The sequence below is a fragment of the Mytilus galloprovincialis genome, chromosome 5 (genome assembly GCF_965363235.1).
Source record: "Mytilus galloprovincialis chromosome 5, xbMytGall1.hap1.1, whole genome shotgun sequence".
NCBI lineage: Eukaryota > Metazoa > Mollusca > Bivalvia > Mytilida > Mytilidae > Mytilus > Mytilus galloprovincialis.
In genome coordinates this window covers 71379397-71392571 of record NC_134842.1, presented here as the reverse complement: position 1 = coordinate 71392571, position 13175 = coordinate 71379397, and the positions used below count along the sequence as shown (strand labels likewise).

The window sequence follows — 13175 nt, the reverse complement described above, 5'->3', positions numbered from 1 at the left end:
TATGTTCAAACACCAACAATTGTACCCGCCTTATATATACACTTTAAAATTAATTGCAAAGGTTTCGAAGGCACTCAAGCTGCTCAGTCTTTTATTTCTATGGAGTGTTGTGTAATCTTTTGTTGATTTAAAATGTTTGCCTTTGTACAATCGATGTATCTTAGAATTTATGGTTGTTCCTTTGGTGTCTTCTGCTTTTTTGTCAAAATTGCTGTTTGCTATTTTTGTTACATCGACAAGCCTACAACGGCATATTTTACAAGGAAAAACAACTAAGAGGTACCTGTTTCATGACACTCTTATTTGATGCAGGGAATGTAAACGAAAATGAAAAACAAATTGTATTATTTTTATATCTACTTTTAAATTAATCAACAATTTACAATCTTATTTAGAAAAGACTAAAAGTGTGAAATAAACTACTTAACAATTTTTTTTTTAATTTCACGTATCCAATCTGCTTACAGTTAATTAATAAACAGAATTGGGAGTAGCGATATTTGATATTCAGATGTAAGCTGTTGAAATTAACAGCCAGTATTCCAAAAGTATAATGAATGTTTATAGAAAGTATTGAAACACGGCAGGATCTTCTTATTCATTGATCAGCAGAAAACTAAAAATATATAAACTATTTAAACATTAACTTTTGAAAATTGAACGTTTTCTTAAAGCCGAATTTAATATTCCATGCAAAGAGATCACGTGTGGACATTCATGATACGACTTTGAAACCCTCAAATACGGCTAAAATATCTAGAAGTTGCAGTCCGATGACAAACAGCCACCGTATTGTGCATTGTAGGTGGCCAATTCGGACTTATGAAATTGTGCTGGTAAATATATATAAAAAATTAGTAAGATGCTAAGGCCTTGAACCGGAATTATGACAGTATATTCATGTTAACTCTCATTTCATTTTATCTTAATCATATATTTCAAACTAAATATTCATCCCGTTTGTGATATTTTTCAAGTAAAATGTTGTGAACAAGTTGTAATGTTGTACAAATTATAATTTGTACAAAATGTTTGTTCAAGTTATCAGAGTATTATGAACCGCTTCACACACGTGGATGATGCAAGCAAACAGTATTTTGTTTCTCATATGTCTGTCATAAATACACAACTATATAACTATATGATATAGTGTAATATTATTAATCGTATTATTTTAGCAATTTGTGATTCGTTAAGACTTGGTCACATGTTCATTTGTATTTACTCAGGCTGCACGCTAATTCTGCTATATTTAGCGTTTCGTAGGTCAGAAACAGCATATTGCACAGAGCATACAGCATGTTACTAAAAATACATTTAAAAAAACCCAATTATCGTCACATGTTCTTCTCAGCCAATCAAAACGACTTCCTGTCTAGACTGTTGCAGTAGTTGCAGACGATCATGGCGGAACAGATGGCTGAAGATAGATTCGCGTCCCTGGGACAAGACGATAGGGATAATATAATGGAAAATATTGAAACAAAAAACACAAAAAGGCAGAACACCACAGCAGTTAAACTATTCAGGGAATATTTGACCGAGAAAAGTAAGCCGAGAGAATTCGAACAGTACACTATAGAGCAAATGGACGATTCATGGGCATCGTTTTATTTGGAAATGAGAAACAAAGAGGGTAAACATTATAAAAAGACAACAATGCAAGCATATAGACAAGGTCTAAACAAACACTTACAGAAATGTAGGGACATAGACATTTGCAATGAAGAAATATTCAAAAAGTCCTGTAAATCCTTCAAGGGTATGACAAAGGAACTAAAGCGCCTTGGGCTAGCTGCTATAGAACACCACCCTTCCATAGAAGAGAGTGATATTGAGAAGATGTACTCATATTTTTGTAAAAATCTGGAGGATGCACAGCTTTTGCAGTATAAGGTAATTTTTATACCACATACATGTAAAATTAATAAATTTGAGAATGGAAATGGGAATGTGTCAAAGAGGCAACAACCCGACCAAATAAAAAACAACAGCAGAAGGTCACCAACAGGTCTTCAATGTATGACACATTTTTTTAATTCCATGCATAAAGCCTTATCAGTGTAAAAATAAACATATTGTGAATTTTAAAGGATGACTTCGCTACAAAGGAGGTTGTATAAAAAGTGTTCCATGCGTATATATGGACCTATTCATGTACATTTGTACATGCTTAATATTACGCATGCATATTAATATTATAGACGAATGTTTTCACAATCATCTATAACAATCTATAATAAGAACAGCACGTCAATGTGACAATTAGATGTATAACAAAATTAAATACAAATATTATTCAATGTCAATAAAATATTTATCTTCTGTTCATAGTGAAAATGGCTAATTATTTGCATATAATATTGAAAATTGTGTTTGTTTTTAGTATCTATCTAATTGTGTGCATACTGTCCACTTCAATTAAAATTTCTTCTGTTTTAGGTATTTGTTGACATCATGCTGCACTTTGGTCGTAGAGGGAGGGAAAACCTGTCAAGTCTTACAAGAAAGCATTTTGCAGTTAAGCGTGGTGCAGATGACAAATTATATGTCTACAAAGTAATTGATGAGCAAACAAAAAACCACCAGTCAGACAGTGAATTATCCTCAGATGGACGAATGTATGAAATTACAGGTAACTGTTATCTATATATACATGTACATATTGACCTACAAAGTAACTACCCTTTAATTATTTTTTTTTTGCATTGATTTAATATATACTTATAAGAAGTTGTGTTATGAATATTAAAGATGCAATCTACATAAAACTATTGCATTTTTAAAAATAAAAATAAAACAAATGGACTGACCTACCTTTTTTATTAAGTTATCAGAACCACACTATTTATTGACCTGATTAAAACTCATACAAATATAAATCATTCATTTCATAATTAATAACCATTAGTGAGTAAAAAAATATCAACCAATATAGCTACATATCCCATATTTTTTTTTTATCAAGTGTTTTGAACCACAGTGGCAGATATTTTTATAATATTATTTTGCCATTTTTTCATATTAAAATCAAACATTTATAGGAAAATGTGATATTTATAGTTGGTAAATACGTTGTACAATGTATATGTCAAATATCAATGAATATATGCATGGGATAATATACGAAAAACAAAATAGAAATTATTGTATAAACTCTATGATCATATAAAGAAAAAAACTTATTTGACTGCAGAAGACTTTTATCTGGAGTATTTTTATTTAGAAATGTTTAACATGCTTTTTTCAGATGGTGAAAGATGTCCAGTGAAGTCTTTTGTGAAGTATGTCAGGAGGTTGAATCCTAAATGTGTAAAATTATTTCAACAAGCAAGATCATACCCTAAAGAAGGAGTGTATTATGACAATATACCTCTAGGTCATAATAGACTTGGCCAATTCATGAATGAAATTAGCAAAATGGCAAATCTTTCTCACATATATACCAATCATTCCTGCCGAGCAACAACTGTTCATCTTCTTGACGAAGCGGATATTCCAAGCAGACATATAATGACAGTTACGGGACACAAGTCAGGAACATCTCTAAAAACTTACTCTGGAAAAACTTGTGAAAAAAAGAAACGGCATATGTCGGAAATTTTAAGCTCAAAAACATGTGGAAAGAAATCATGTATATCTAATATAGATTTTCTTTGCTTGTCTTAAAGTACAATTACAGTTGAAGCCAATGAAGGGGTGGAAAATATTCCTGTTGAATTGAGTGATGCAAATTTTGATTTAGAGCTTTTATCAAACTCACAGAATGAAACTGTAATGAATGACATTTTGCCTAATAACCAATTGGATGAAATTCTTACAGAAATTGGTAATGGTCCCTCAAATACAAATATAATGAAACCCGAGACATTGAAGACAAATCAAAATTTTTTAAACCTACCACAACCAGATATGAAAATGCCATTTCTTAATAACTGTAACAATGTAACTGTTAATATAAATTACAATGTTCACCCATATGTGAACAACCCTGCAAAGGTATAGCTTCATATACAAAATGTTTTTGTTGTAAATTTCTTGTTACTTTATCTGTTAATTGTTATATATTGTTTCAATTAAACAAGCAAACATCTATATATAGATTGTTGTGATTCTGTTATAACGTATGAACATTTGAAAATTTTACAGTAATAATGGTTTTGAAGACATGCAAAACAATATATTATTCATGCAATAGTTCTTGATTAATAATATAACAATTGTAGCCTTTGTTTGAGGTCGATACGAGGTTATATCGACCAAGAGAAGCATATCGACCTCGGACTTCGTCCTCAGTCGATATGCTTCTCTTGGGTCGATTTAACCTCGTATCGACCTCATACAAAGGCTATAATTGTATAATACTGATCATTGATATAAAAAACATTATTAGAACATACAAAGACTTTTTATGAATCCGATATGATTTTGGTATATGGAGAAAAATAAAACTAGAATGTAAGGTGGTACCTAACACTACAGGGAGATAACTCTGTAAAATCAACCGAACGTTTAAATTACGTTGCGTTGTTAAGAGAATATTAAGCTTCTCGATGATCAAAATTAGTGTTTGTCAAACTGCTTTATAACTGGTGTAATTTTTCTGACAAAACGGTTGGTTAAAAAAAATTTCTTTTTTTATATTTTTATTTACTTTGACAAAGTTTTATGAAAATTAAACGAGCTAAATAAATGTTAGTGAAAGTGTTGGGTACCACCTTAAACCATTCAGGTATCCTCATTTCCAGTTTTAGGACAATGATAATGGCGCTAAATGTTAGGTTGAAGTATACAGATTTGAATTTTAGCCATTTTTCTGAAACATTTTAAAAGACAAACTTGTATCACCTGTTAGATGTAGATGTAATTTTTTTTTAACTTGTACAAAAACCCTGTAGAAATTATAATTTGTACAAACTTACATCTTGTACACAACATATACACATTTTTGCCTGGGGAATGTGATGTTATGTTGAATTTTCAGCGGCATTGTAAATCTTTATGTACTGTGAGGAATCAAACCTTTTTTTCAGAACGATGACATTCTTTTACACGCTGCTGTTCTTGGAGGAAATATCGAATTAGTCAAATTGTTATTAGAAAGAACAATTCAAGATCCTACTGAAAAAAATCAGGTATGAGGTATTATTTGCCTGGATTGAATTATCATTCTGATTAAACGTTCATGAAAACACAAAACTTGATGATGTCCAAATAAACATGCCATTTTAATACATATAATTTGTGTACCACACTTCTCAATATACTTTTATACTTCATTGGTATTTCATTTGCATGTCGAATTATCTTGTTTGTTTCTTCATGGTCTTTCAGATGTCATCTCTTAACTTAATTTAAACAAAAGAATGGGCCACGAGGTCATTTTTTAAGTTACAGTTTTTGCAATATTTTCACAGATTTTGTATAAATTATACTTAAGAAAAAACTGTTTTGTGAGATAAACATATAATTCAACAAAACAAATATTTAAAAACATAAAATATGAAGAGATAGCTCGTAAAATACATTGTAGTCTTTGAGAAAATGAAACTATAAAATGAGGTCACGAGACCGTTATGCTCATTTAAACGTATTTTCATTTTAGGATTGATACTGAATTCTTCTCTTTCACCCTAGATTAACGTATGAATTCATTAGGATATAATCTATTTCATGTCGGACTTCTCCTTTGTAGATACCAACACTGAGAAATAATATGCCCCATTTTTCTGACAATAAACTTTATTTAATAATGATTTATTATTTTATCATTATTTATTTAGAGGTGTTAGGAATTGGTTTCTTGTTTTTGTTTGCAAAACCTACGTTTGCTTCATTTGCGAAAGGGTTACTAAGTTTGAATACTACTTTACCAAATTAAACAGAAAAATTCGCGGGACTCTCTTTAATTTTATCACCATAGCAACTGATTTTTTCCTTGGAAATGGAGTCATTATATGCAGAATATTGCAGTTGAAGAACTTTTAAAATGTCCTTAATTGTTTCATAACCGATAGAAAAATACATAAAAGCTATCGCAAACTTTAACTTACCATCGTGTTGATGACTTCAATAGTTACCATGGAAACACATATAATCAATAACAACATCCATTTTAAAATGTATAAATTGACATTTATGTAGAAAATATACATTTATAGAGGGCGTTTATTTTCAAATTGGAACATGACTGCATGCTTTGTTTCACTCACAGTCTTGACTGTTTTTTCAGAAGGTTCAACAAATGTAATATATACTGTCACATTGGGGTTAGAGGGTTCGAAAAAAAAGTGGGATAGGTTATTTTAAAATAAATTTCATACATATAGATCCTTGAAAGGATAATTGCTGCAACATTTGGTGGGCTTTTGTTCCGAGTTCATCATCTGATAATCAATTTATGAATGGTTGCCATGGAAATGGACACTTTATTTTTTCGGTAGTTAAGTGTAGTTAAAACCTATAAAAAATGAGCTAAATCACTACAATTCAGAGCCTGACTATGAAAAGAATCAAACTTTTTACCGAAATTTTCATTTATATATAATATTGATATAACTTGGTTTAAGCTTCACTTAAGTTAAGATTACATTTCAACCCAACTTTTGATTTTTTGTTAAAATATAATAAAAACATAATTATAATTATTCTGAATCATGGAGTTTTGTTAAATTATCGAATTTTCTTGGTGTTTTCCGAAAGGTGCAAATATTTAAAGCATAACTAGCATTGTAGTAAATAGATAGAATATTGCGTGGGACTCTCTTGAATTTTATCACCATAGCAACGTATTTTCCCTTGGAAACAGAGTTATTATTTGTTGAATTCTGCAATATAGGGACTTCAATGTTCTCAATGTAGCAATGATTTATTAATTTTATTTTTAGTATTTATTTAAAGGTGTTAGGAATTGGTTTCTTGTTTTTGTTTGCAAAACCTACGTTTGCTTCATTTGCGAAGGATTACTATAGGAAGAGGTCCTATTTTGAAATATATTACCATGAATAATGTCAGTATTTAGATTTCTGTCATGTGTATAATCGTCAAATTGCTTCTTGTCTCACATCATGAACTTCATACTCATTTAAACCAATGTTGAATTCAGGATGAATACACCATCAACATTCTGCATGTAACAAAAACTGCCTCGTTTACTAAATTTGTTGGTAATATTCCAAAACAAAACAAAAAACTTTTCTCTGGTATATTCAAGATACGTTTGGATACGTTCTTCCTTAAATTTCTCAATTATTGCCTATAGGTTTCTATGATGATCAATCTTAATGTTTTAAACTTCAAAACTTTTTAACGGTATCGAGGTATCCGCGTTGCTTAACTGAAAAAGTGCAAAACAAATCAATGCCTTTTCTAAACCAAAACTCTTTGCAGATTTTAAACTGAAGATGCATTTGGCCATTAAAACGTTGAGCAATTTCTAAAAGGTTTTATAAACATAATATATTGATCAAGATTAAATTACTGACCTTATCCAATCACCTTTGTGATATTCAAATACATATTGTGTGACCAGTATAAAAAATTGTCAATACAATTTGTCCGTTTTAATTTTACGCTAGGTATTGTGAGAGGTTATCAACAGGTGGTCAGTCAACCATTAAATAATGATTTAAATCACCTGTTACCTACAAAGTTACTGTGACATAAATTGTATCAGCATCTATATTTACTGAAAAACAACTAATTGTGGGCATATAAGTACAGATTTAATTCATTCATACCTTCAATTTTTTTTTTCAATAAAAAAAGTTATACAAAAAATAGCTTAGTAATTCACTGAAAATTACCTTTTAGCATGTTGAGCCTTCTTTGTATAAAGAAATAGATTTAAAAAGTACCAATTATCTCCCTATTCTATAGGTCCATTTTTGGTCCCAATAGTAAAATAAGTAAAGTGTCTCCATGGCACAATATTGAATGCTCCAAAAAAATGCTTGATGGCCTTTAAAAATTGTGAATAAATATACTGAAAATTCAGTAAGACTTAAAATTCTGTCAGCAACATTCCTTGTATGGCAACATTAAAATTCAACTATTGAAGACCATCACTGAGACGATTGCTGACTCAGGAAAAGCAACTGACAGATGATCAGATCTTCATTAATACTGTGCAAAATTTAAAAAATAAAACTAATCTCATGACTTAACATGTTTAATGATCCTGTCCTGATGACGTAATAGCTTATGCCTTATAGAAAAAGGTAAAAAAAAATATTTTCTATTTATTTTTCAACAGATATAAAGGAGCTATTATATGATTGTTCACCTTCCTTTAAATGTTAATTTACAACACATTATTTATATATAATCATGTATAAGCATTGATGAATAGCACATCTTATGTACTTTTTTTATTTGTAATGGGAGATAATTCTAACAAATTGCATAATTTTAAAGTGGGTTGGTATCATTTTTAGCTCACCTGGCCCACAGGGCCAAGTGAGCTTTTCCCATCACTTTGCGTCCGGTGTCCGTCGTCGTCGTCGTCCGTCGTCCGTCGTCGTTAACTTTTACAAAAATCTTCTCCTCTAAAACTACTGGGCCAAAATAAACCAAACTTAGCCACAATCATCATTGGGGTATCTAGTTTTTAAAATGTGTGGCGTGACCCCACCAACCAACCAAGATGGCCGCCATGGGGTAAAATTGTTTATCTGGTCAAGATCTATCTGCCCTGAAATTTTCAGATGAATCGGACAACCCGTTGTTGGGTTGCTGCCCCTGAATTGGTAATTTTAAGGAAATTTTGCTGTTTTTGGTTATTATCTCATGGTACATTCTCACAATTTTATTCCTTTAATTTTCATTAGAAATCATGTAAACTTTCAAAAATGCCAATATCTGCCTCATATGCCCAAATATGGTAAAAATGTCTTATTTTGATAGACTTTGTGTAATTTCTGTTTTCTTTCTTGAAAGGTAATCAGACAGAGATCATGTTGTTACCTGTTAGACCCTTTATTTAGAATAATTGTGTTTTGTCCAAACTCATCTCCTAGGCCTCAGAACACAATTATTCTTCCCCTTGGCTACAATGCATTTTTTAGTTAAAGTCAAATTGAATTAAAAAATTTGCACCGCTACAAACATGAAATAAATTTAACTGCTTATAGACCATTATTATTCTAATAAAATATGCTTGTCCCAGGACAATCCATCAGTGCTTTTTCTTTTGAGGGCCCTATTAACATGCCAATGGTAGGATTTGAATCTTGAATAAATGACGAAGGCTGATTTCTACCCTACTTTCATTTTGGCCAAATCACTACTTTCACTTTCAACAATATTTTTTTTCCACATCTTTTACTTATTTCAATATATATGCAACTGATAGGACCACTTAAATAGTAAACATTTCAAAGAAAACAGTAGACAGATTACTTGGGAAGAAATACCCCATATAATAATTGGGAACTATATTCCTAGACCACGAACAAAGGGAATTAATTGTGATCTGAGGCCTATTAGACCTCACAAAATTAAAGTATCCATATGAAACTTTACAGTGACTTAGCATTATATCTTAGTAGTATAAATGCCAAATTTTATTACATTCTGACAAATAATAAAAAAGTTTGGAATGTTTTTATATTAGTATATATGTCTGCGGAACATGCTAATTGCAAAGTTTTAAGAATTCAGTCAAAATTTTATTCAGAAAATATTTTTTTGGTATTGTTTTCCCAAAATAAGCCTTGATCCAGTTAACATAACTTGTATTTAGTTGAAATGAGACAACTGCTAAAGCAAACTGCCACTTATATGCCATTATTTTTCATATCTATATCTCTATGTGTATTAAATCAGAATTGGTCAGTATGATAAAGGTACAGACATAAAAAGCATAATTGTGGATGAATAAACACCAAAAAATTGATTTATTCCCTTCAATCTATCCCACCTATTGGTTATTTACTTCTAAACAACTAAAAGTAATTTAGACTTGACACTTTTATATTTTTTAAAACATTTTATTTTTCATTATTTCTAAATGTCTTTGTATGTCATGTTTATGTCCCAGGATCAACTCAGTTTTGTAAAACCTTATTAAATTGCATTTATAAGGTACCCTTATGATTTAATGAAGTAATGTGGTACATTCTCACAATTTTATCCCTTTAATTTTCATCAGAAATCATGTAAACTTTCAAAAATGCCAATATCTGCCTCATATGCCCAAATATGGTAAAAATGTCTTATTTTGATAGACTGTGTAATTTCTGTTTTCTTTCTTGAAAAGTAATCAGACAGAGATCATGTTGTTACCTGTTAGACCCTTTATTTAGAATAATTGTGTTTTGTCCAAACTCATCTCCTAGGCCTCAGAACACAATTATTCTTCCCCTTGGCTACAATGCATTTTTTAGATAAGTCAAATTGAATTAAAAAATTTGCACCGCTACAAACATGAAATAAATTTAACTGCTTATAGACCATTATTATTCTAATAAAATATGCTTGTCCCAGGACAATCCATCAGTGCTTTTTCTTTTGAGGGCCCTATTAACATGCCTATGGTAGGATTTGAATCTTGAATAAATGACGAAGGCTGATTTCTACCCTACTTTCATTTTGGCCAAATCACTACTTTCACTTTCAACAATATTTTTTTTCCACATCTTTTACTTATTTCAATATATATGCAACTGATAGGACCACTTAAATAGTAAACATTTCAAAGAAAACAGTAGACAGATTACTTGGGAAGAAATACCCCATATAATAATTGGGAACTATATTCCTAGACCACGAACAAAGGGAATTAATTGTGATCTGAGGCCTGAATATTATTATAGGTAGAGATAAACTGTTAACAGCAGTAATGTTCAGCAAAGTAAGATTTACAAGTAAGTCAACATGACCGAAACGGTCAGTTGACCCCTTTAGGAGTTATTGCCCTTTAGTCAATTTTTAACCATTTTTCGTAAATCTTAGTAATCTTTTACAAACATTTTCTCCTCTGAAACTACATGGCCAAAGTATTCCAAACTTGGCCACAATCATCTTTCGGGTATCTTATTTGAAAAATGTGTGGCGTGACCCGGCCAACCAACAAAGATGGCCACCATGGCTAAAAATAGAACATAGGGTGAAATATAGATTTTGGCTTATATCTCTGAAACCAAAGCATCTAGAGCAAATCTGACATGGGGTAAATTTGTTCATCAAATGAAAATCTATCAGCCCTGAAACTTTCAAATGAAAAGGACAATCGGTTATTGGGTTGCTGCCCCGAAATAAGTAATTTGAAGGAAATTTTGCAGATTTTGGTTATTATCTTGAATTATATTATAGATTATCTTGAATTATATTATAGAAAGAGATCAACTGTAAAAGGCAATAATGTTCAGCAAAGTAAGATCTACAAATAAGGCAACATGACCAAAATTATCAGTTGACCTCTTAAGGAGTTATTGACCTTTATAGTCAATTTTGACCATTTTTCGTAAATCTTAGTAATCTTTTACAAAAATCTTCTCCTCTGAAACTCCTGGGCCAAATTTAACCAAATTTGGCCACAATCATTATTGGGGTATTTAGTTTAAATAAATGTGTGGCGTGACCCGTCCAACCAACCAAGATGGCTGCCATGGCTAAAAATAGAACATAGAGGGGAAATGTAGATTTTGGCTTATATCTCTGTAACCAAAGCATTCAGAGCAAATCTAACTTGGTTAAAATTGTTCATCAAATGAAAATATATCTGCCCTGAAATTTTCAAACAAATCAGACAACCTGTTGTTGGGTTGCTGGCCCCGAATTAGTAATTTTAAGGAAATTTTGCAGATTTTGATTATTATCTTGAATAGTATTATAGATAGAGATAAACTGTAAACAGCAATAATGTTCAGCAAAAAAAGATCTATATGACCAAAATTATCAATTGACCCCTTAAGGAGTTATTGCCCTTTAAAGTCAATTGTTAACAATTTTTATAAATTTTTGTAAATTTTTGTTAATTTTTTAGGAAATATTTTCCACTGTAATTACTGGGCCAAGTTCATTATAGATATAGATAATTGTAGCAACAAGAATGTTCAGTAAAGAAAGATCTACAAACACATCACCATCACAAAAACACCATTTTGTCGTGAATTTATCTGTGTCCATTGATAATATGCACATAGACCAAGGTGAGCAACACAGGCTCTTGAGAGCCTATATTTGTTGTTGTTGGCGTATGAGAAATATTTATTGAAATGATACAAAGACATCATTTTGAATCTATTTCTTTTATTCAATTTTCTAAGAATCAGGCAGTGGTGATAACATGACCAAAAAAACCCACCCTATTTGACCTTATTTTTAGTTCATAATATGTAGTTATTCACAAAAATAACATGTATTTCCATTTTCTGTTCTGGTAATAGAAGATACAATTTGGTTGAAATGCACTAGAAATTAACAAATAAGGGGAGATAACTCTGTAATTTGCTATCATTCTAACCAATTATCTAACCAAGTTATTTGATATTACCAGACAAACACAAACGAAAGACTAATACTTTTTAACTCAGGATGATGGTTAGTATTAATTAGCATGATTAGCTCGGTGGGTTTTTTTTCTAATCATTTTTTAATTTTTACCTAAATTGCCTGATTCTTACAAAGACTGGCACTTAATAAAATAAATATAAATAAATGAAGTTCATTCTGAAATTTATCATTTGTCACTTCATTATATACTTTTATCACTGATACATACATGTTGTACTCCATAAGAAATTGATTGAAATAGTTATGTTCAACCTTTTATATCTATCCATTGCTTATCAATAAGCCACACATATGTTCTTCATACGTTTTTTCAACATTTTATTCTAAAGTTTGCTTTAGAGAAGAACGTAGATTTGATAATTCCTTAGAAAATATTTTGAAAACAATCACAAATTAATTATTGCTGGTAAATCCCACTTTCATAAAGAAGAATAAAGCATTGACATTTCTATTCACTAAGCCATTTGTACTTTTTATGACATATCGAAAATAAATTTTGAACAGTTATTTCAATTGAAGTAGATTCTAAATATTAAATCAAAATAATTAGCATCACTACTATTCCATTTCAGGAATCGAAATATAACATGAAAATATATCCCTTTGGAAAACACCATGCCACACATAATTCATCTTGTAGAATTATTCACATTATTAGA

At 30.6% G+C, this 13175-nt stretch overlaps 1 protein-coding gene across 1 annotated transcript; it reads left to right on the top strand.

Annotated features, from left to right (window-relative positions):
• The first annotated feature begins 1151 nt into the window (after positions 1-1151).
• LOC143074710 (uncharacterized) lies at positions 1152-4097 on the top strand. Its single transcript, XM_076250040.1, has 3 exons — positions 1152-1896; positions 2443-2635; positions 3251-4097. Exons 1-3 carry the CDS (start codon positions 1405-1407, stop codon positions 3667-3669), a joined length of 1104 nt encoding a protein of 367 aa, XP_076106155.1. The 5' UTR covers positions 1152-1404; the 3' UTR covers positions 3670-4097.
• The last annotated feature ends 9078 nt before the right edge of the window (positions 4098-13175 follow it).

What these genes read in the sequence shown, in the direction of transcription:
- LOC143074710 (XM_076250040.1), top strand. Translation starts at nt 1,405, where the DNA reads ATGGCGGAACAGATGGCTGAAGATAGATTCGCGTCCCTGGGACAAGAC. An exon ending in CACAGCTTTTGCAGTATAAG is followed by an intron (nt 1,897 to 2,442) that starts GTAATTTTTATA and finishes CTTCTGTTTTAG; the next exon opens with GTATTTGTTGACATCATGCT. An exon ending in ACGAATGTATGAAATTACAG is followed by an intron (nt 2,636 to 3,250) that starts GTAACTGTTATC and finishes TGCTTTTTTCAG; the next exon opens with ATGGTGAAAGATGTCCAGTG.